General features: G+C 43.8%; 1 protein-coding gene across 1 annotated transcript in view; it reads right to left on the reverse strand.

Moving 5' to 3' along the window:
• kcnh2b (potassium voltage-gated channel, subfamily H (eag-related), member 2b) overlaps positions 1-25,637 on the reverse strand; it is a 296,712-nt gene that overhangs the window by 149,736 nt on the left and 121,339 nt on the right. The window contains exon 3 of the mRNA XM_087845832.1: positions 1,816-1,971. Coding sequence (XP_087701958.1) covers positions 1,816-1,971 — 156 coding nt within the window. The remainder of the gene's footprint in view (positions 1-1,815; positions 1,972-25,637) is intronic.

The raw sequence follows: 25,637 nt of genomic DNA on the forward strand, positions 1-25,637 counted from the left end.
TATACTGCAGGAAAAATGAAAATAAATATTATACTGCAAATTTGCAAAAAAGCAGCATATGCATCAAAATAAACTATTTCCAGCAGTGCAATATGAGTCCTAAGCATCCCAGAAACCACACAGAAAGTCATAAAGTCAAACATAACTTTTAAAAACACCAGTATAGGCTCATGAGGCCCTGATGGTAAAAAACTACATTTCCGCGAAAATGACGTCACTTCTGGTTTCGGGCAGGTCATGGCGGACATGCGATAGTTCGTGCTGATGGACGTAGAAAGTGTTACAAACAGCTGATCGGATCGGCAAAGCGTGTTTCTGGAATATTATGTTCGTGTTGCTGCAAGTGCTTTTTCTGCAGTTTTTGCAAAGCTATATGTGGAAGAAACTGTGACCGAGGACAAGCTGATGGCATAAGATGTAAGTACAACTCCTCCGGTTTCATATGCAAAAATAATTATTGCGCTAGCTTACGTGGTTGCAGAGCTACTGGGATTTAAAAATAGTTGCACAAAACGGAGTGTGCTGCTCTGACCGGTTTTAAAGGGTTAAGAGCATAGATCGACGACTACATTTAACACAAATATTCAGGATTTGCAAGAACAAAAGCATCTCATAATAGCCGGACCACCTGGTCTTTCTGGAAGGCAGAATGAAGAGTTGATCCAGGTGAAGCAAAGTGAGCATCTCGTCCAATTTGGATTAAAAAACATGGGAATTTTAAATAAGCAGCAATACATCCTGAAAATGTTCCACACTGAGCCACAAACTACACTTACTGCACACACTCTACTTATACCTCACTGTTGTGGCCATTTTTGTTGAATGTTTATAAAACGCAATTTGTATTCATTTTTGTTTTTTCTTTAAAGTTGTAGGAATATGCTGACCTAGTTTTGTTATGTAAACTTGTAATTCATTTAATTGGAAAAGTTTTTGGAAAGTGATTGGTTTATTGGCTTATGGACCCTCCCATTAATCAGGGGATTAAGAGCACCCTGGAAGGGTGTGGTAAAGATGGTTTTTCCCAAATGTCTGATGGGAAGACGGGAGGGTTAGAAAATGATTTTATTTTATTTTTTTGACCACTTTTGAAGTTGTTAAAGCAAATTGAGTTAACTTTCGTTTAATTGTAAGTTTTAAGAAGTTATTTGGTTGATTTTTGTTTATAATTTTCTACAAAATAAACAACATATGATTTTTAAACAATGGAGTCAGAAGTGCGTCTAAAACAAACCTCCCGTTGCCACCCACGGCCTTTTCTTGGACTTTTTTGGTGTTTGGAACATAAAAGGCCGTGACACTCACTAAACACAATCAGCTATGTGGAGCACGGTGTCTCATTATGCATCACCACATACACAACATTGTGATGTTAGGGGGGACAGACAAGTGAAGCTGCCCTTTCTGTTTAACTACAAATTTAGCTGAGAAGCCAAAATATAAGAAAACAGTTTTAATTTTTCTACATGATAAACAAAATGTGTCCGTGTGAGTCTCTGGACTTAAACTGTAAGACAAAAATGGTGAAATGAAAGAAAAAGTCTGACTGTACTGCAGTTACAGAGTAATTACAAATGTCACTTTTACATGAATGTTTTTTACTTCCCAAAGGGTCACGCCGTCACACTTTCTGTCTAGTGGGCCAGATTTGAGTTTTTACTGGGCCAATTTTGGCCCAGGGCCTTATGTTTGACAGCAGTGGTGTAATAACAGAAGCTAAACCTGCATTCACACGAGAGCGTCAGAGAAACGGTGACGTTACAGGAAAAGCACAGAGAAGAACAGACAAACGTCAAATGTCGTGTTCGTGGTTACCTGTGACGAGCCAGGTGGGCAGGCGGTGGTTCAGCTCCTGTTTGTGGTCTCGGAGAGACTCGTCTGTCATGACCTCGAAGTTGAGGATGAACATGATCACCACGCCATCCTCGTTCTTCACCGGCACCACATCCACCATGCACAGGATGCACTGGCCTGCAGGGGGCAGAGCAGCAGATGAGCCTCCGTCACACTGGGACAGGTTATGATGGCACAGGCAGCGAGGTGGTGGTGTTATTGGAGCAACATCAAAGCACAGATAAGAGCAGAGTTCAAGCTTTGTGTAACGACTTTGCGAACGTCTACATAATCAGTTTGTTGAATCGTGTGAGCGCCTCAAATGCATCCGTGCATCTCACGCTGTGAATTACAAAGGCCTGCTGTCACACACACACTCAAATATACTAAAGTACATGGTTCTCTCTCCTTATTAAATGTGCATCTGTGTTTAATCAGCTCACACACCATCTTACATACGAGGCTAATCTGCCACACGAGTGCTAAAACAGCTAAGTAAGCGTGAAATGAAACCACACACGGGAGAGCGTCGCACAAACACAAAATAAGCTGCTATTCTGCTTTTGACACCATGAATGTGAGCTTGCAATTGCATTAACATGCATGTGTACACAGCAGCATCGTTATCATCCTCATCAGCAGCGTAATGTAAAATGATGATGATGACTATTGCAACATAGTATCAAAGTGGAGGAAATTCCACGACATCTATTAACCCTTTAAGACCTACCATAGAACCAAGTCCGCCAGAGCTTATATTATATGTTTACATGCTGTGGAGCCATTTTTGGGAGCATTTCAAGTTGCTATACATCAATACAACCATTATAGCCCAAATTTTAATAATATGTCTGCATTAAGTGCATAGTAATTACATAAATTGCAAAAAAGTGCAATAAACTACAAAAAGATTGAAAATCGTTTTTGTTTTTTTAACATATATTTCTAGTTAGAGAAATTTAAGAGGCTTATCCCTCAAAACTGTAAATACAAAAAAGTTGCACAAAATAGTTTCCCACCACAGGAAATTTATTTTGAGTGTCTTCATAGTTTTATTTTTGAAATACACCAATTTTTATACACTGCAGGAAAAATGAAAATAAATATTATAATGCAAATTTGCAAAAAAGCAGCATATGCATCAAAATAAACTATTTCCAGCAGTGCAATATGAGTCCTAAGCATCCCAGAAACGACACAGAAAGTCATAAAGTCAAACATAACTTTTAAAAACACCAGTATAGGCTCATGAGGCCCCTGATGGTAAAAAACTACATTTCCGCGAAAATGACGTCACTTCTGGTTTTGGGCAGGTCATGGCGGACATGCGATAGTTCACGCTGACGTCTATTCCAACGTAGGAAGTGTTATGAACAGCTGATCGGATCGGCAAAGTGTGTTTCTGGAATATTATGTTTTTGTTGCTGCAAGTGCTTTTTATGCAGTTTTTGCAAAGCTATATGTGGAAGGAAACTGTGACCGAGGACAAGCTGATGGCATAAGATGTAAGTACAACTCCTCCTGTTTCATATGCAAAAAAAATTATTGCGCTAGCTTACGTGGTTGCAGAGCTACCGGGATTTAAAAATAGTTACGCAGAACAGAGCGTGCCCACTCCGACCGGTTTTAAAGGGTTAAGAAAAGCTCAACCACACATATGAGATACTGGTTACTGAATTATGTGGCAAATGAGCACTGGGCCCCTATTCAAAGAAGATCGTGAGATGCACACTGAAAATATGACTGCAAAATATTCCAAAAACTCCAAATACATGATACATACATGCATGCCACGATTCAAACAGTACAGAAAGTGGACATGTGAACTGTTTTTTCTTTTCATGTTAAACAGACAGGATTTAATTCTATAAATTTACTCTCAAATATCCTTGTTTTACTGAAAACGATCCATGAAGTATGTCCTCCCGTTGCACGCTGTTTAAATTCATCTTAATCTGTTTTTCTTGACTTTATAATTCCAAACATCACACCAACAAAACCTACAGTGAAACGCATCCAGTCTGCAACATCAACTTAAAGTGCATTAGCGTTTTGAGAACTTAAGCTTTTTAGTTTTGCATCGTAATCCTTCTTTTCTTATCCGTCGCCTTTAAACATGAACGCCTTGGCCACAAACAAAGTTTCTTTCAAATCCCGTCTCATGCCTGATCTGCCCGTCTGCAACTTACCTGCAGAGTGATGGTCAGTGAGCAGCCTCGCAAACGGAAGCTGTGGCAGTTTTTGCAATATGGAGCACTTGGGTATTCCGTGCAACCCAACGTGCAGGATCTACTGCACGCCTGCCTGACCCACCCACCAGCCTGCCATTCATCTCACATCATTGCTGGAGAGTGGGGCGAAATCCGATTGGACGACAGCATAATCCCAACACAGGAGGGGAAAAAATATGAAACCCAGGGGAAAGTAGAGGATTACACCATCTGGCCATATCAGCGACGCATGTAAATACGTGCCAGTTTAAATGCGTGCTTGTATGTGCACATGTGTATAGATGAGCAGGCTGATGTTCATTCATAAGTCACTGGGTCGTGTCCGTTCATGTCATTAACAGCGTTCCCTGTGCATCTGGAGCTTTTTTTCTTCTTCTCTTGTTTTAATGGCTGAAGGTGTTGGAGCATCACCCCCAAAGCTGCTTTACAAAGCTCTGCATGCACGTGACAAGGACAACGTGCACACGATCTAGCCATTTGAAAGCTTTGGTTTCCACCGCAAGCGACTGTCCCGTGAAAAAGTGAGTGAGAAGTGAAAGATATTGCAGAGAATATGTCTGAGAATATCTTTTTTAATCAATAATGCTTCAGCTATTAAGTAATTTGAACTCTTTTATTATTTTTCTGAATTAAATATGAACAATCATTAATATTCATTCACTGAACTGATGCAGAAACAGGATGGAGTGTGTGTGTGTTCGGGACTGGCACTGGGACCAGCTTGGGTTTGTGTCTCCTCCAGCAGATGCATGAAAAATACTTGAAATTATAATATTATCAACAGATTAATGTGGATTAAATCTTTCCCTCACTGATATAATTAATAATCCGAGTTTCAGGACTAGCTCCTAATCTAATAGGAAATCATTACATGTCCCATGTTTGAGTCAGGATCACTCCTGTATACATGGGAACACTTTGGAAAGCTGGGAAGTTTGTGGGTGACAGATTTAGTAATATTTACTAATATGTACACTAACTAACATGAATGCCATTTGAGCCAACCTGCTATTCCATTTTAAGATAAAACCTCTTCCCACCCACACTCTGGTATTCATCTCCTTTTTTATGTTGCGGCTTTTGAGCCGGGTCGTAACATAACGGGGGCTCGTCCGGGATTTGAACCCGGGACCTCGCGCCACTCAAGTATAAAAAGAACCTGGACTCCCACTCTGGTTGCAGGGCCTCCTCATTAACATCCAGCAGGAAGCCACTGTGTTATTACTGTCTTAGCTGTTCCCAGGACTGCGCTCTTCTGGACAGAGATCTCCGATGTTGTTCCCGGGATCTGCTGGAGCCACTCGCCTAGCTTGGGAGTCACTGCACAGAGTGCTCCGATTACCACGGGGACCACCGTTATCTTCACCCTCCACATCTTCTCCAGCTTCTTCAGAAGTACCCCAGCATTGGTACTTCTTAAGCTTCTCGTGCTCCTTCTTCCAGATGTTGCTGTCATTCGGAATCACTACATTCCGAATGACAGCAACATCAGGAAGATATATATCTATGGTCGTGTCCAAATTCATGGGCTGCATCCTCCTGAGGACCCGGCCTTCGCGGTCTACGTGGGCCGGGTCCTCAGAAGGTCGGGTAGGCCGGAAGTAAACGGCTGGGGAAATTGGACGGTCTAGCCTTCTGATTAGCGTCACCGCTGTGTCGGTGGAGTTGAATAAACTCGTCCGTCTGCTCCTTGCTATCTAAAATATAACAGGACACTGGCGTAAACTCTCGACTGTCTCACACTTCTGTTTAATCAGTTTTCTGTTTGATGTTTATTCAGCCGTGTGAAAACCACCCGGGGGATTAATAAAGTTTTATTTTATCTAATCTAATAACTTTAATCTCAGCCAAACCAATTTACTCACGAACAAACAAAACACTGAAAAAAGCCCAACAATAACATTTTTAGGTTGTCTAAGTGACTTATATATTACGTTTAACCCGAGCAGCGAAACTCCGCGGTGATCTGAAAATGATGTGCCGGGAGTTGTGCCGTTCTCGGCGGCTTCAGTGACCCTCGAGCTCCCGGCTAGCTATCGAGCTGGTGGGTCTCCGAAAACGTCGGAGCACTTTTGCAAATATGCGATATCTTGATAAACCGAGCAGATATTTGATGTTTACACAGCTACTTTCTCGCCTAAAAATATGTTAAACGTTTATTTTGTGACCCAGAAAGATTAGTAAGAGTAATTTTAAAACTTAGTAGCGGCCGCCATTGTTGGAAACTGGAGTTTGGCTGGGCCGCGCTATGAATTCTGGGATATGGTAGGCCACGAAGGACACACTCGACCCATCCTTCAAATTCGGGGAAAAGGAGGACGCATTTGTCGGCTGCATTCGGAGGAGTCTACGAATTTGGACAGCCTTCGGCGCGTCGCTGTGACGTAATCGTTCTACAAATGCGGCCTCAGGAGGAAGCAGCCCATGAATTTGGACACGACCTATATGTACATAGCGCAAACCACTGCAACAGTTGCTTCGACTGTAAGGTAATAACTCCATAGCATACGAGTGAAAACCCTGACAATCACACGATCCCCATGAGTAGGCACGGGGCGACCACAAGAAGGAAAAGCTGACTACAAAACCAGACTCAGGGACGCCCACTGGCTGGGGTTGAGGGTACAGAGAAAAAGACACATAAGACAAAACTAGTCTAAAAAAATCCCCCAAATCAACCTTTTGGGATTTTCTTTACCCGGATGGTTGCACATGCATCAAAATGGGAATATGTTAAATCAAGTTACAGCTATTCTGTCCCTAGAAGTTGCTCTCTTATAAGATTTCTGTTTGGATTTGCCACATAGGTGAAATTTCCTTCTGAAGGGTTCGATGTGACCTTACTCTAAGCCTGTAACAGGTGACTATCCACCTGGTGGACGCTGAGAGGTTTAAGGGTTTAGAAAATGTTGGGGGTAGAATCTGTGTCTGGTTAGGCACCCGGTGATGGTTTACATTAAAGCAGCAGATGCATTATAGCAGCGACAGATTACCACAGATATAGGTCTACATGTGCCCTACATTTTTCAGCGTGGTGCAAACGGAGGATTACGCCTACGTACTTCAGGAACATCAGACCTTTTTGAATGTTGACCCTCATAGCGTCTCCGTCTACTGTGAAAGATTTCCTCCGAGAGCATCTGAAACGAGCTGAGCTCTGAGGTTAACGGGGCAAATGCCGTTTCATCTAAATGCTCCGCCTGGATTTATTCCAATTCAACATGTTCCAGCTGATAATCTGATTCACCGTTGCTGATTTACAAAGCTCTAGGAGATTATTACAATGCACTAAACACATAAAAAAGCAAACTGCACATGGCAGACCCAGGGATAGCCCAGCATCATACACAGCAGTGTAGACAACAAGGACAAACACTGTGAAATATAACATTTAAACGCTTACTTTTATTAATCAGATGGATTATTTATCAATAAGTGAGAGAATAGTTTCTACCAATATTCAGAAAGGTTTTGGGGGGACAAATTAGAAACGTATCCTTCCTTGTAAAGATGAATTCAATTCAATTATATGGAAAAGCAGCTGCCTCACGGTGGTTTGTACTGGAAGATATACGAGCCCCTACAAGCATGCACTGGTGACAGCATGAACACAACTGATCACTTTGTTCTCTACAATGTATCCACTGCCAAAAAGTACCAAAAATGACTCAAGTGGTTTAGATTTATGTTTCCATAAACCTTTCGCTATGGCGATCTCCCACATGTGCGTACAGGTAGTCGACCAGCACTGACTGGTACGGACTTGGAGCGTAGTGGATCCTGTGGTGAAAACCTTGAAACATTAACAGTAACTGTGTCGTTACTCTAAAAATCCAGAGAAACACATGCACATAATGGACAAAATGAGAAAAGAATCAAAAAAACGGTGCAGACTAATGAAATGAAGCAAATGTTTTATTTCCCCATTTGTATTCATGCACACAGGATACTCATTTAATCATCATGACTGACGGCGTGGCGTACAGTACTCCTCCCTGATAGGCTTAGAGGGACAAGGTAGGAAGGATTAACTGCTGAGGAAGATCTTTTTTCCAGCTTAGTAGGAGATGACAGAGGATTGGAGGACAGTAAACAGAGATTAGGCTGCCCCAAAGTAATCAGATGTGAAAACACACCTAACTGTGAAGGCCGACGCTTCCTTCAATGTTATAACTGCACTGAGTTGGATTAGAGGTCAGGGTCACTCCCGCTGCTGCCGAGCCCATCAGGCAGCAGTGATGTGCTAAGAGGGATGAACGCTTGTATTTATTTATTTATGAAACACTGCTCTCTAACATAACAAACGTATGAATTCCTCTGTGCTACCACTGAATGCTGAAAGCACAGCCATGTAAATTCTACACCTGCACCATCATTGGGACTTCAATGTAAAGTTCTGCATTGGCGCCTCCTACTGGACGACAGCTGCCTCTACACACAGCACAGACGTCACGCATCCCTGTGTGCGTTTGTAGGAATTACGCTGACTGAACTCTAAACGATGAGGTGCATCCCTTTAAGCAGCTTTGGCTCTCACACTTCTTTTCTTCTGTGTTCTTTTGAAATAAAATAAATATTTGATTATAGCCATTTTTCTAAAAAATATTGGTGTTATATGAAAAAGATCTACAGATGCCACTGGCAGTATATTTTATTTAGCGTAAAAGGAGCATGGAACTGTTTACTTCTCATGGTCGTGGTCAAATACAGTGTCGGTTACATAAGTCACAGCTGGTGCAGCCCTGCGAACAGTGTGGACAGTGCTGCTACTGTAAGTAAATAGCTGCATTTTCATCAGGACGGGAACATCGCTTCTCAAAGCTGTTAGCCCGTGTCCACTGTCCATTAGAGACAACAGGATAAAGAACATGGATCTGTGAGTGCTACAGAGATGTAAGAGGATGAGCTCTGCTGTATCACACACACAGTGACAAAGTGACATCACTGTTTGCAGAAACAACTTCACGTGTTCACGTCCACACAGATATTTTAAAGGGTAGCTTCTTATCACTTTCAGAACCCCCCAAACCCCACTGTCAGACCACTGACAACCATATTTTGCCCCAACATGTCATTGTTCTTATTTTTAGCTGATAGCACCCATAGGATGGGTTGATGGATATGCACTGCAAATCAAAAGAGAGCTGCATAAAAAGCTACTATAGATGCTCTGGACTTCGTTGTAGACAGCTGTGATCTTTCCTTTTCCTCTAAGAGATTCGAGGGGTTCCTCTTGGTGAGAAATGACTCTGATGATAAAGCAAATGAAACAAACGGTAGGCAGCAGGTCGGGCGAGAGGTTTTAATGAGCACGTTTTTACTGTGGAGGCTGGAGGCTTACTGTATCCGTCTGTTCACTGCTCTGCACATAAAAGAGTCAGTGAACCACTAGGTGGCAGGGCACAACAACTGCTTCGGAGGAGATCTACTCATAAACGCACACGCACACACACAACCTGGCCTGCTGTATATATTACCTTCAGAAACAGAGAGGCATGGAACTAATCTGGCTATACTACACCGCCGCATCGAGCCTCATACAGGTGTGTTATTGGAAAAGGGCTGGGCAGCGAGCTGGATGACAGAATGGAAAAATTAATTGGTGTATGGGCGCCTGTGTGTGTGTGTGTGTGGCTGACTGTCAGTCACACTCTTAATATGGTTCTGCAAACCCAGCCACACACATACACACACCTTCACCATCCTTCTGATCTTGGCCACCAGCTGTTGTCTGATATGTGATATAACACAGCGATACTGATGCCACACGACTGACCCCTGCATCCATTTCTGGAGGGTTTTTGTATGAGAAGCAGCAGGAGGACAAACTAGTCCAGATAACAACTCATCAGCCTTCATCTGTAACAGAGACAAATAGGCAACAGGTGTGTTAATGTGGCAAAGTCCTAAAAAGGTGCGTCTGACTGTGCAGGTGTGTATGCCGTGAGCATTTAGAGGCTACAAATATGACTCGGTCTGCCCCCTGTTGGTGGAAAATGAGAAATAATGTTGTGTAGCTGTAGTGAGACTGTGCACATGATTGATGCAGTGAAGCTGAGGGGACCGCGGTGGCTGGGAAGTTGACAAAGCTCCAGACTGACAGAGGGATCCATTACAGCGGCGGCCCGTCCCACGGGGCACCTGTCCTGGATGAAGCATGAGGTGTGGGGCTGTGAGTGGAGCTTGTTCTGTGGTGTTTATTAAGGCCCAGAAACTTTAAGATGGATTAGTACAACGGCAAATCTTCGACTGCGGGGTTGTTCCTGAAACGTAAAAGCTATTTGCGATTCGAAAACGAGACTCTAGAGAACGGTAATTCTGTGAGGTAAGGTGGAAATGATTTTACCCGTCAGGCATGTTTTAACATTCAGAGACAGTTTCCACTGAGAGGATCAGAATAAATGAATACAGCATGGATGGCAGACAGGAACACGGCGCTGGCCAGTTGCTGTGTTCTATAACATGATCGACATGGCAGCACTGAATGCACATGTGCTGTATCAAGCATGCACCGGGACGAAGGAAAGACGGGTGGACTTCCTGGTGGAGCTTGCAAGAGTTGGCTCACTCTCATGTGGCTGGGAAGAAGGCAAGAAAAGAACAGTTGCTTCGGACTCAACCCTCCACACCTAGCCCTGGAAAAAGAGCCATGTGTCAGGTCAAACACAAATGCAAGAACAATCATGCCACTGTGCGATGTGTTCACTGCTACAGATACACGTGTGGTAAATGCAGACTACAGATACCATGGCAGTGCCAGGATTGTGAGTGATTGCTGAAAATGTTGAAATGTACTCACTCACTTTTTATTATTATTTGTAAATATGTGTACAAATGGTTGGGGTGTTTTTGTACTGTTTGTATCAATAAATCTCAGCAACAAAGGAAATGTGTTGTGTGTGTTGATTTCTCCCTAAGATGGCAGAAACACAAGTTTCCTTGTGGCTCAGGAAACTAACCACTCCAAGTTGGTGACTTTTGGACAAACAAAGAGGCAGTTGGCAGTTAGAAATCATTCACACACCCCCACTCCCCCACTCCCCCCACTTCTCAAGTAACAACCTAATTTATATATGAATTGATGCTAAAAGACTAGCCAATTTAGCTTCCACTTGGCTGACGTGGGCTTAGAAAAGCCTGGGACTTCCAGTGTTAAACATTTCAACTGCAATCTGATAAAGCGAGAGCGTGATAAAAGACAGAAGTGGCTACTGTTCTTTCCAACCGCCATAAAACCACAACATTTGTTTAACCCTTTAAGACCTACCATAGAACCAAGTCCGCCAGAGCTTATATTATATTTTTACATGCTGTGGAGCCATTTTTGGGAGCATTTCAAGTTGCTATACATCAATACAACCATTACAGCCTAAATTTTAATAATATGTCTGCATTAAGTGCATAGTAATTACATAAATTGCAAAAAAAGTGCAATAAACTACAAAAAAATTGAAAATCGTTTTTGTTTTTTAACATATATTTCTAGTTAGAGAAATTTAAGAGGCTTATCCCTCAAAACTGTAAATACAAAAAAGTTGCACAAAATAGTTTCCCACCACAGGAAATTTATTTTGAGTGTCTTCATAGTTTTATATTTGAAATACACCAATTTTTATATACTGCAGGAAAAACAAAAAGAAATATTATGATGCAAATTTGCAAAAAAGCAGCATATGCATCAAAATAAACTATTTCCAGCAGTGCAATATGAGTCCTAAGCATCCCAGAAACGACACAGAAAGTCATAAAGTCAAAGATAACTTTTAAAAACACCAGTATAGGCTCATGAGGCCCTGATGGTAAAAAACTACATTTCCGCAAAATTACGTCACTTCCGGTTTCAGGCAGGTCATGGCGGACATGCGAAAGTTCGCGCTGACGTCTATTCCAAAGTAGGAAGTGTTACAAACAGCTGATCGGATCCGCAAAGCGTGTTTCTGGAATATTATGTTTTTGTTGCTGCAAGTGCTTTTTATGCAGTTTTTGCAAAGCTATATGTGGAAGGAAACTGTGACCGAGGACAAGCTGATGGCAGAAGATGTAAGTACAACTCCTCCGGTTTCATATGCAAAAAAAATTATTGCGCTAACTCACGTGGTAGCAGAGCTACTGGGATTTAAAAATAGTTACGCAAAACAGAGCGTGCCCGCTCCGACCGGCTTTAATTAAGGGACTTGCTGTTTGAAACACACTACAGGGCCTCCATTGTTTTGACGAGAAAGCCAAAAAAGTATTTACATAAATCAGGAAATTGATCAATACGGTGTCTCTTAAACTCCCTCACTGCCATGTTATATTAGTCCAAAGACAACCTTGTTTCCAGATCTGTCCCAAGCTTCATTACAGCTCCCCCTTCACAACCGATGAGGTGGAGAGACGAGAGAACGAGAGGGACGGACAAATGAGGAGACCGACGCTGACTGGGATCTTCGGCGCTCACGTCTGATCACAGCTCAGTAACCCGGGAAAAGATGACGTGTAATGAGGGTCAGAAGTTCATGGGAGAAACGCGCTCGCATCACAATTACTTCATGCTCGCACAAAACACATTACACACAGCATTAGAAACGGATTTATGCTCTCCACAGGTATTACCATCTCTGTCGCACGCATTGTGGATTTATTTTGAAAGCACCAGAGCTTCCTCTATAAATCCGTATCCATCAGACCCAGTGAGAGTAAGTTCAACTGGACACACTGTTATTAGGTGTAACTTCAAACCTTATGCTTTTGCTTCTTTACTGTCAGATATATACAGTCGGAAAAGTGGATGCTCATTTTAAGTTCAAAAGATGAGTTAAGCATCAGTTTCTTTGAGCCTGCTGGGTCCCGCTCTGGGGCTACAGGAGCACAACACAAGGGTTAAAGGAAGGTGACCCTGCCGGGGTCCAGAAGGCCATATCCAGAAGCCACTTTACAGGTTAAGGTGATTTTATTGCTACTAAAAACTGAAAGGCCAAAATAATAAAGCAAACAAGCTATTCCAAAAAGGGAAAACCAAACAAAAGCAGCACTACCCCAAACTCCCTGATTGAATAAACAAGAGAAAAAGTACAGAAAATAATAAGGCAGGTTCCCTCTTCTGCTTCAGATTATCTACAACAATATACACAAAACTTAGCAATTCTCTGAAGTCGGACATGCAAATTTGTCATCGATGGTTTGCAGGACAAGGACGTGTCTGTCACTACCTGATCCGTACCGGAAACCCGATCGGTACCCCGCATGCGCGAAAGGTGTCTACTTCCGGTCGAAGCGTTTTACGATAGTTATGGGTCAGAGTATCTGTTAAAATGTTAAGAATAACAAGTATCTCTTAAAATGTTTCCAATAATGAAACATTTCAGTACAATGTAGACAAAAACAAAAAATAAAAAGATAGTTACGGATCGGGACTCCCCGATCCTTACTGCGCATGTGCAAAGTCGGACCGTACAAATCGGGTCTACCCGATCCGTACCGCGCATGTGCAGATGTTTTCTTCTTCTGTTCGTTTAATGACAGTTTACTCCCCAGTGTACGAGGATACTGCCACCTGCTGACCGAGCGAATGAACCCTATTGTAAACTGAATTGGCGTCATTACAAACATGTGTTAAATTTGATTTAGTGATAGTCGAGTGTGTTTATGCTTGTCTGTGTGGAGAGGATTGTTGGAATAGTGATGATGATGTCCGCTATCACTGTCAGTTGTCAGTAAACACTTAATCTGGCTGATGAATCTTCACGTGACATATTACAAAGTCTGTATTATTAAGTCTGTAATTAGGCGCCATTCTTCTTATTTTACGGCGCTGTTGTTCAATCGGGGAACGCTCTCTGTTGAGGAGAAAAGCATGACTTTGTTTGTAAACGGATTATCCATCGTTTAAATGTCCCGGGAGTCAAAAAGGAGGCAGAGCTGTTGGAAAATGCTAGGAGCTAACTGGGCGCTAACCGTATCATTCAAATATATTGAATGTCGCAATGTTGGCAAAGAGAGGAAGTGACGTAAGATTTGCGCATGCGGGGTACCGATCGGGTTTCCGGTACGGATCGGGTAGCGACAGGGTCTGCTGCTGCTGTCAGCAGCTGCCACTTGATGATGGAACCAATCAGCAGCTGCCAGCTCGCCAATCAAGAAGAGACTCTTAAAGGCGCAGGACACACACACGGAACAAAATCCAGCCACCGTGATCCAAAACTATGGCAACACAGCCAAAAGCTCAATTTGAAACTTTTTTTTCTACCGTTGGCTTTGATGATGTCAGTGAAAACAGATATCCCTAATGTTGTGACTGATGTGAGCACATCAGGCTCATCTACCAACAGTCTGGGTTTCCATCTTTTTACACAGTTTCCCAGTAAACGATAAATCACATGTTTATTATAAGATATTACTCAGGCAAAGCTGCTGCTGTGAAGTCCAAGAATGATCAAACATGGAGCTCTTCCTGCCTCTTCCACAGCATGTCTTTATCCTGTCTTCCTTCTCTCACCCCAACCAATCACAGCAGATGGCCCCGCCCCTCCCTGAGCCTGGTTCTGCTGGAGGTTTCTTCCTGTTAAAAGGGAGTTTTTCCTTCCCACTGTCACCAAAGTGCTGCTCATAGGGGGTCATATGATTGTTGGGTTTGTCTCTGTATCTATGAAGCACCTTGAGGCGACTTTTGTTGTGATTTGGCGCTATATAAATAAAATTGAATTGAATTGAATTGAAAATAAGCAGAATAAGTGCTTTTACTACAACTTGGCATGACGTGCAGTTTAAGGGCGACTGTGGTTTGGAGTTTAGCAAGAACAACCTAAGACAGCAGCACTGAGACCTGAATCACCCAAACACAGATCAGAGACTAAAGCAGTGAGAGACCATCCAATCACAAACACCTCAGATGTGTCATTTGTAGACACCGAGAGCGGCTTTGGCCTCGTCCACACTGCCGACTGCAATTTGAAGTTGTGAAAACACAGCGTACACAACTGTACAGCAGTTTCCCTCATGCCTGCTGCCTGTTGACACGCACATCAATAGCAGTTTGTCAGTCAATACATTACAAGTGATGCCGACACAGAAATGAAATGTCTGATGCAGACACAATATAAATGTGAAGCTGTGCGTCTGAGGCTCTCCAGGAGGTGAGTGCCTTCAGGCTCAGGTACTGTGTGTGACAGTTTAAGCCACCTGAAAGGAATCACAGCCCAGCTGTGGACATCTCTCTAGCAGAGACGCTGTGTGATACGGCGGTGTCACACATCTCACCCACAGCTCATGTCACACACGATGTGATTAACAGATTACACGTCAGCGCCAGCGTGCAGGCGTGTATACCTGCAGTGAAAAAGCACACGTGTATGCAGCTTCTAATAGATTACATGTCAGGAGGGTTTCAGAGCAGCAGCACCTTAGAGGTCAGACGCTGAGCTCCGGCGTTCAACCCGACACCACACCGATGCAAAGAGTGAAAGTGAACACTCGCTTCTAATTTTCACAGCAGATTTCAGAAAGTGGGTTTAAATTAAGAACGTTACGTGTCAGGAAACAGTCTCAGCTTTGTCTGTTACAGTAAGCTGCCCGGAGCTTTGTGAATCCCAGTCTGTGCAGCTCTTTTTGATTGCATCATGGTGCATACAGGACTCGTGAGCAGTGTGCATGCACGACTGCCCCATGTTATATGACCACTATCCATACTACAGTAGGCCACACAACCTATTTAAGCAGTGCAGCATTTATCTGCAGTTACAAATGTCATCATGCTGTGTGTATACGACGAATAAGTGCTGAATCAAATGGATATGTAAATACTGAGCAACATTCTTTAGTGAGGATTTAATTCGACATGTTGTTGACTGCTTAATTAAAGAGCCGTGCACCTCTATCGGCTCGCCACACCAGTCGGCAAGCGCCCACTGAGAGATACTCGATGTGACTGTTCTCTGCAAGAGCTCCTCCAATTAGAGCGGCTCTGGAAGTGAGCAGGACTCGTTTCACATGAGCCGCCTGCAGTATTCTTTATTCTTCTTTATTCAAGACGTCTCATGCGCTCACCCTGTGTTAGCAGCAGGCTGAGCGCATGTTTGAGGACTCTACATATTTGCATTTGGTGAGAACTAAACTATTTACCCATATGCCCTAAAAGCTGTCAACAAGTCGAAGGCTGTCAGTAACGTTCAGTCAAACATTCATGAAGGATATCACACTGGTCTGGGAAACAGCAATGCAGAGAAGGTTTCGATGTGATAGTCCTTCAAGTCCTGAACTTTCTAACCCGGCTGTCACATAATGAGTGACACCGCAGTGTCATTACATGTAATAAAAACTGAATCCCACTATGAGCTCAAGTAAAGGCCATGTCATTGACACTGTGACTTTTTAATGACTTCTCAAAATGAAGTTGGTGCCAAAGAAATATTTAAATATGGCAGACGTAACAGATGTCATCACTTAATGGCTTAAGACTGGCCAAATTGGCACAGAAGTGGAGAGATGTCCAATCAAAGGCAGTAGACTACAGAAACACAATGAAGTGGCTCAGAGGGTCCAACCGTGTTATTCCAACACTCTGGAGCAGGATGCTCTACAACTACCTGCTGCTTTACAACATTATTGATGAGGATCCTTATGTGATGTCACGCACACACGTGACACAACCACAGACTGCACCACGTGGTTGTCAGGTGATCGGTGATCTGTGTGGCTGCGACCTTATTCGCTCTGTCCAACACCGTCACCGTAATTGTCACACATACAAACTGAATGAAACAATACTGTCATGTGGTTGGTGGTTACATGTCTGCAAAACATAATACCGATCACCTCCTTAAAAGGTGTCAGATGAACAATTACATGCACTGAAACACGTTCACGTTCATCTTAGTTGAACTTTGACAGCTGTGGGCGGCAGAAACTTCAGCAAACAGCAGTCAAAATAGAAGTTTTGACTCGAAGAGTGTCGAATTGTAAGATGAAAGCAAACAATCGATGAAAACGCAGCAGCTAGATCAGGGGTGGGCAACTCCAGGCCTCGAGGGCCGGTGTCCCTGCAGGTTTTAGATGTGTCCTTGAACCAACACAGCTGGTTTAAATGGCTAAATCAGCTCCTCAGCGTGTCCTGAAGTTCTCCAGAGGCCTGGTAACCAACTAATCATGTGATTCAGGTGTGTTGACCTAAGGTGAGATCTAAAACCTGCAGGACACCGGCCCTCGAGGCCTGGAGTTGCCCACCCCTGAGCTAGATGAAATGCAAAATAATTCAGCTCAATAACAAAAAAAGCTGAAATAATTGGTCCATATAAGCTAGCTCAAATAAATAAATGAGGCAAAATTGAACTAGAATAAAAACCAACGTGTTGTATGTATTAAAAAATAAACACAGTAAATAAAAAGTGGCCTCGTTTACAACCAGTGTAACATCCATCCATTCATCCATCTTCATCCGCTTTATCTGAGGCCGGGTCGTGGGGGCAGCAGCCTAAGCAGAGAAGTCCACACCTCCCTCTCCCAGCCACCTCCTCCAGCTTATCCGGGGGAACACCAAGGCGTTCCCAGGCCAGCCGAGAGATATAATCTCTCCAGCGTGTCCTGGGTCTGCCCCGGGGCCTCGTCCTCACCCAGGAGGCGCCCAGGAGGCATCCTTGTCAGATGCCCGAACCACCTCAGCTGGCTCCTTTCGATGTGGAGCAGCAGCGGCTCTACTCTGAGCCCCTCCCGGATGGCCGAACTTCTCACCCTATCTCTAAGGGAGAGGCCAGCCACCCTTCGGAGGAAGCTCATTTCTGCCGCTTGTATCCGCGATCTCGTTCTTTCGGTCACTACCCACAGCTCGTGGCCATAGGTGAGGGTAGGGACGTAGATCGACCGGTGAATTGAGAGCTTCGCTTTTACAATCAGCTCCGGCGTCCAAATTACTGCAGCTGCAGCCCCAATCCGTCCGTCGATCTCCGGCTCCCTTCTCCCATCACTCGCGAACAAGACCCCGAGATACTTGAACTCCTCTACTTGGGGCAGGAACTGCCCCAAGTGGAGGATAAGTGTAACATGGAGGATAAGTGTAACATGTGGAGGTTATAATAAAAACAATGTTAAAAAATATTAGTATATAGATGAAACTGCAGCTCCCTCTTTGCTTGATAACACAATGAACATTAGCTACACTCATCAAATGAATCGAATATTATGTGTGACGTCGTGAAGTGCACAGGATTTCATAATAAAAGCATGAGAAGTATCATTCGATTTTTTTCTCCACTTTGTCATAGAAAAGATGAGAGTAGGCATGCTGTCAAATATTTAGCACATCATAGTCATTTAATGGTGAATGGTGGTCAGCTTTACCCAACAGGCTAGCTCCTTAAAGCAATCCTCAGGGCAGATTTCACACATGTTGCTGTGCTGCTGCAGAGTGAAACTTACACTCTGACCAGTGAGAGAACAACGAGAAACTAATGCTTCATTTCCTGTCTGGATCTGTATTAACTTAATATGACGATGATTCTCGTCCTCCGCTGAACCAGACAGTCCTGCACTCCCAACATTTGCAGACAGGAGAGGATGCATAATTTAGAGCTTTAGGTATTCACATTAAAAATTCCCTGGCAACTCCAACAGAGGTAAAGATGGATTTCTGACTGTTTCTGACCGAAATATCTCACGGCTCAAAGTTTCAGTTGTTATTTAATACACAGCCTTCAAAGATCAGAGTGTGTGTGTGTGTGTGTGTGTGTGTGTGTGTGCGTGTGTGTGCGTGACACAGGTGCAGCAGCAGTGCTGTTGAGAGGTCGGTTCAGGTTATCTGAGGAGAAGCATTTGAATGAGAAATCGTGCGGTCGCATGATTTTCATGGTTACTAAAAGAGAGCAAAGCAGCTGAGAGACTGAGAGGTTTACATGCAATCAAAGAAAAACATGCACATGTGATATTCACTGTATCACGTCAATTTACATATTTATTAGTGCATATCTTAAAACTAATATCAGTGTAAATAGATTATTTTTCTCCATTTCGTTCCCTGTGTGCACTTTCTATTGCCCTCTCCATCTTTCTCCCACTCCCTCTCTCTCTCCATCTTTTACTGGTTATGTAAGAGATCAAGATTTCTCAGCAGTATCGGCTGCATCTGGAGAGAGACAGGGACAGACGGTGCAGACATTTTTCAACCATTCTCTCTAACGTACACATCTACCTGCTTCCAGCCTGTACCCTACCCAAAACCACCTGCAAAATCGATGCTAATTTCCGAAGGCTCGTGAATGCATCGCACGTCCACAGCTCAGTCCTGGCACGCTCGATCAGCAGCCGGCCTCTTCAAAAGGCAATCTGTAATAGTCTTTTCTGTATGGAGCAAGCCACTGTGAAACGCTGGTGCTCCGTGGTTCGGCTAAGTATCGAGTGTTTTTGGCAAAAAATCAATTGAACTTGCCCGTCGCTTAAAGAGAAAAGACGAGCGTGAGGGGGGCGTAGAGGGAGAGGAGCTCGAGGGGGGATAAAAGTTGAAATGGAAATGCTGAAGTTAAAGTCCGAAGCAGAATATGTCATTGTAATAATCTGACATGTGGGATGGTGACATGAGAAAAGACAGACAGGGCCATGATATCATCATCTCTTTATTTAATTAAGGATGAAAGGACACTTCAACAAACCGCGCGCAGCACCTGCTCCCTAACTTAAAGGGACAGCTTCATAAACCGTGGAAACTTTGTTGCCTTGGTAACTAAGGGGAAAAGAGGAGGCAGAGAGAGTAAAGGAAGAGTTGGGAACAGGGACTTCTGTCAAGACGGGAAGAAAGAGGGCTCAGAGGAACGTGGCGTTGCCGTGCTGATGTCGGTGTGTTTGTGTTTGTCTTTATCGCGTGCTGTCAGGAGCCGTGGGTTTATAAGCTGTGTGATAGAAAGCAGAGTGCAGCAGAGAGCATCTGTGTTAGCTTCTGCACACACAGACAGGCTCTGTCCTGCACATCTATGTCCATCCTCTCATTGTTTTCCATCTTCCTTCCTTATGTTCCTCTCTGCCCTTTTCCTCCGATTTCTCCTCTGTGTGGCCAGAGGCAGCACGATGATGTGTAAGCCACCACCATCCATCCAGATAAGCTGTCCTCACATTGGCACACACACACACACACACACACACAGAGGGAAAACAATCACTAACCAGAACGGCTTCGTCTCTCTGCCTGAGGAGCAGCAGAGCAACTTTAATTTGGATGGAAGCTTCCATCGGCCAAACATCAGAGACAGGACTGATGAAGTCCAGCAGCAACAGCTTGTCTTACATTTACACACAAACAGACACACTCTCATCTTTCCAACTGTGAAAATACATACTGAACTCTGTATTTCTACAGCGATACAAAAGATAAAGAGTAGTTTAAGAAGAAAAAATATATTTGGCCTCCTGATAACAGCGGACAAATGACTCCTAACAGCTTTATAAAATCATATGGCCTGCTTCTTAGGCAACTGTTCAGTATTTCCCACACATGCAATTCATCTGGGCGTGCTGCCTAGCTATTTTAATGTCCTCTCAAGTGTAGTTGGCGACTCAGTCTAACATTTTATTTTCTGTTTTCTGTGAGCTACCCCTGACCCGTCCCGTCTTGCGCTTTGCTCCCGGCTGGCTCACTGTTGTGGTAATGGTGGATATAAATTAGCTGCTTCTGCAGAGAGGATCTCATGCATCAACAGTCCTCCATCTGCTCTAGAGAGCCACTGCGAAGTGAAGGGCCACTTTAACATGATCTTGCAGCAGGAGTTGAATTCAATCCAAAGGGTGAAAGACCCACCGCAGAAGCAGCTGATTGTAGTCTCAGTTATTTAGTAGTTAGTACTTTGTACTGTGGGGAACTCTGCTGCTTATGCATGTCATTTTCATGCTTCTGTTTCCATCAAACAATAACGGTGTGACTCATCTCAAACCTGTGTTTGATTAAGAAGCCATTGATTAAGAGGATTTGCAGGTGTTTACAACTGGACAGACCCGAGTTAAGATCAGTGTTGATGCACAGGTGGGCACGAGCGGGTGCTGGTGCTCAGGCTCTGGTGAGTCGGATGGCCTCGATGATGTCATGGTCCTGGGCCATGTTGGCCCAGCATTCTTAGTTTTCTTGTATTTTTGTATTTTGTTCCTTATGTCGTGGTTCCTAGGTCCTGTTAAAGATGTTCCTTATTTGATTACCCTCTGTGTATCTGTGAGCCCTCGTGTCCCCCAGCCCGTTATGTCTGTGCTCTCTCTCTCCTCCTGTCTGAACCTCTGTGTACTTCCTGTTTTACTTTGACAGTCTCTCGTCAGTATGCGTCATGTTGTGTTCACTCCTGCCCTGTCTCGTTATGATTATCTGTGTCAGCTGTGTTCCCCGTGTGCTCCCACTTCCCTCTGTGTATTTATGTGCACGTCTCCCTCAGTTCAGTGTCGCGTCGTCAACGTCTCCTCCCCAAACCTGTGTGTCTTTCTGTGTTCCCTCGGTCTTCTGTTAGCATTCCCAGTTTAGTTCTGTTTCTTTGAAAGGCCTGCAATGAAGCAGTGATTTTGAGTTCAGTTCCTGTCTCCGTGAGTTTTGCGTTTGGGTCCTCATCTGCCTCCACACAGCCAGTTCATGACAGATGATGCTTCTGCTAGTTTGTCTCTGCGATGGATGTTGGAGAGGACACACGCACAGGTTCACAAGCGAGAAAAAAAGGCTAGATAAAGGGCAACCTGTAACTGGTGGCACATGTGATATTTGTGCGCTGCACAGACGTGCTGTGAGTGGTTTACGTATATTTGTAACGAACAAAACAATTCATAATTGGCCTCAATGATCCAAGACCGTAACCAAGCTGCGAGGCTCATTAGTTTGATGAACATGATCATTATTCTAATCAATAACTGACCAGCTAACGAGCACGCACGGGAACACAAAGACATTAACAAATGATCCACGATGCAAGCGTACAGCTGACGCTATATTAAACACACTCTTAGCTGAAGTTATTAATGTTCTTTTACAGCTTTGGAACGAGCTCGTGATGTATTCCCAGTGTCAAGGTGAATGGTTTATTTTTATTCTCGGGTACTTCAGCCAGCCTTAGCAATAACCTTGGACTGTAAGAGGAAGTGTGACAAATCATGACTTAAACGTATGGCTTTAAAGTGCTGACACTGGAGAGTGAATCTGTGAGAGAGGAGCACAATCTCCGAACCGCAACTATCTAAAAACTAGACAACAGTTCAGATATTTGACTAGCTTCCGCTTCAATTTCCTTTTTGTGCTCAGTGCAGATGCTGTGTTTATAGTGACGTTAAGATCAGCTTTTTGTTCTCTGTGCTGATTAACCAGGCCACAGCTGAGAACATGTGTTTGTGTGAGCTCCAGCAGCCAAGTATATATGGGAGGGGACGAAAAACCAGTGAGTTTGGGAGACAGCAGACGAGTGATTGAGAGAGTAAGAGTGTGAGAGGGCATTGGAAGTGTCTGTGAATTAGCTTTGAAAGAGCATGTGTGTGTGCGAAAGAGAAAAAGGGTGGAGGAGCGTCTGTGAGAGGGTGAGTGAGTAAGTTTGGCAGCGAGCGAGGGAGAGGGATGACCAGCAAAAGAGGGAGAGGCGCTCTGTGCCCATGTGTGCTATGTGAAACATTCATCTGGAGGGTTTGAGAGTTCTCCGTTGGACCACAGACAAGGCGCCGGCCAACTACATGACAGATAATGCACTTTGCATAATGGCTAGGATATCAGCATACATTAGGCTGACACACACAGCAACCTAATACAGCCGGGCTTAAATATTTAAGAGGGGCTCGTGCTGTGTCGTTTGGACAGTAGACTTCTGCGTGTGTGCGTGTGTGTATATCGTTGTGTGTTTTGGATGCAAGACAAATGTTTCCAGCCCAGGCCATGTGGAAAATTGCCTCCTCTCTTCCAATTACGTAGGGGAAAAAAACCTCCTCAGGCTCTCTGCAGCCATCTCTGTGCACAGGACACATGTGAAGACATGCCACCAATACAGGCACTTAACATCAGTGCAGATTTAGGAAGGCTGCACAGATGCTCTGCAATCAATACTGTCATTCAAACTCAAACATACTGGCCACTTCCATTTAAATGGAAATGTGCTGTTTGAAAGACTCAAGTATCATGACTGCCCTTCTATAGTGGATCAAGTAAATGCTTATGAAGTTGGTATATACGCTGCACCCAGAAAGGATTCGTGACTTCAGCTGTGTGCCTTTCATGTGTGTATTAAACAAATTGAATCCGTTTTGGCTGCAACATGACACGCTGTGGATACTTTTCATCGACTCTTGGGCTCTTCTAAAAGTCATTTAATCACAGCGCTGCCGATATCGCCTCTGTCACCATCGATTGACTTTGAGCACGGCGTGCTAAAGGCCATCTTCAAACTGTGTGCTCTGGAAGCTCCTTTGAAACCCGTGTGGACCGTGGAGGCGACGGTGACGTGTGCTCATTTCTCCCTCACATTGATTTTAGCGAGTACAGACGCAAATGAAAAACAGAAATCTTCAGTGCAGTTTCAGTGTGCAACAATGACTGACTTATCCAAAAAGTACACATCAACGATCAGAGCAGAAGGAAGATGTTGGCTCATTAGCATTGCACACTTTTTCTGTTGTGGAAATGTCAGCATGTTCCCGGGATGCTTGCTTACTCATGTCATCACCATCGCTCATCGAGACAGTTAAACATACTGACACGCAGTTCTTGAGAGTGGTGCAGAAGCTAATTGGCCTTTAGCCATCTGACGCGTTTTGTGTAGATTCAAAAGGGACAGGTCAAAGAAAAGAGGAAGAACAAATATTTGAAATATATGTATAAATATTGTATATATATGTATATATATATATGTATATATATATATCAAACTCACACATTTGTGTTATTCCAGCTCAATACAATGTGACAGCCAGTGGGCGGGGCTTGTTTTCCTGTTTTTCTGTTGCATGTCTCTTTCAGGTATCTGGTAGGTGGAGTTGACCCAATTATAGATGCACCCCAGTCCCAGTGCATTATAAAGCCGCTTTGACTGAACCTCGATCCCCCCGCCTGTGGCTCATTATGCCCCCTTAGTTATGTTCTTTTATGGCTGTCGTACCATTTAATGTGTGTTTGGGTTTCTTTACTTTATTTTATTAAAACATCGTGTGGCCTGTAAGAGCCTGTGTGTGGTCTCCCACTTACTTGTCCCAACAAATACATATTTAAGTACATGAGGGTGAGGTTTCATGGACAAATACTCCACATTTCACAAGAAATCTTCTACTGAGTTTAAACACAACCGTGTTACCTTAGTTACTGTAGTATTACTGCTGCATTGTAAAATGTATGGTGTTGTATGACTCAGTGGCCTGTTAAGCTTGCTTAGTTATATAACTCAGGAGTTATGTCATGTCACTTCAGTCAGCAACTGAGTGGGATGAAGAATGAAAGAGTTAAAAGGAAGATTTGTGCTGGCTTCAAAGAAATAGCAGTAGAGTCCAGTAAAGAAGTGGCGAGGACGTACTGTGACACTTGTATTTATCAGAAGGAGCAGAGGTACATTTCTCTTGTCACTGTTTATTTTCAGCACTGTTATCCTCCTTACTTCCTGTTAGCCTGCTAGCAGTAATTATAGAGCTGGAAAGTTATCTCTAAAGCTCTATGCTGCAAAGCAGCATGAGTGACACTTGTGTTCTCTGAGCATTAAGTTTCTGTTATCAGCAACACCCACAGTCTGGATAGTGTTGCAATGGAAGGCATTGTTTCTCCAGTTCCACTAAAAACTGTGTTATCCATCCATGCATCCATCCATCCACCCATCATCCACCCATCCATCATTCATCCATCCATCCATCATCCCTCCATCCATCCATCCATCCACCCATCATCCATCCATCATCCATCATTCATCCATCCATCCACCCATTCATCCATCCATCCATCCACCCATCATCCATCCACCCATCCATCCATCATCCACCCATCCATCCATCCATCCATCATCCATCCATCCATCCACCCATACATGCATCCACCCATCCATCATTCATCCATCCATCCATCATTCATCCATCCATCCATCCACCCATCCATCCATCATTCATCCATGCACCCATCATCCATCATTCATCCATGCACCGATCATCCATCCATCATCCACCCATCATCCATCCATGCACCCATCATCCATCCATCCATCCATCCACCCATACATGCATCCACCCATCCATCCATCATCCATCCATCCATCATTCATCCATCCATCCACCCATCCATCCATCCATCATTCATCCATCCATCCACCCATTCATCCATCCATCCATCCACCCATCATCCATCCACCCATCCATCCATCATCCACCCATCCATCCATCCATCCATCCATCATCCATCCATCCATCCACCCATACATGCATCCACCCATCCATCATTCATCCATCCATCCATCCACCCATCCATCCATCATTCATCCATGCACCGATCATCCATCCATCATCCACCCATCATCCATCCATGCACCCATCATCCATCCATCCATCCATCCACCCATACATGCATCCACCCATCCATCCATCATCCATCCATCCATCATTCATCCATCCATCCACCCATCCATCCATCCATCATCCATC

This window comes from Neolamprologus brichardi, chromosome 9 (genome assembly GCF_056152115.1).
Source record: "Neolamprologus brichardi isolate AB-2024 chromosome 9, ASM5615211v1, whole genome shotgun sequence".
NCBI lineage: Eukaryota > Metazoa > Chordata > Actinopteri > Cichliformes > Cichlidae > Neolamprologus > Neolamprologus brichardi.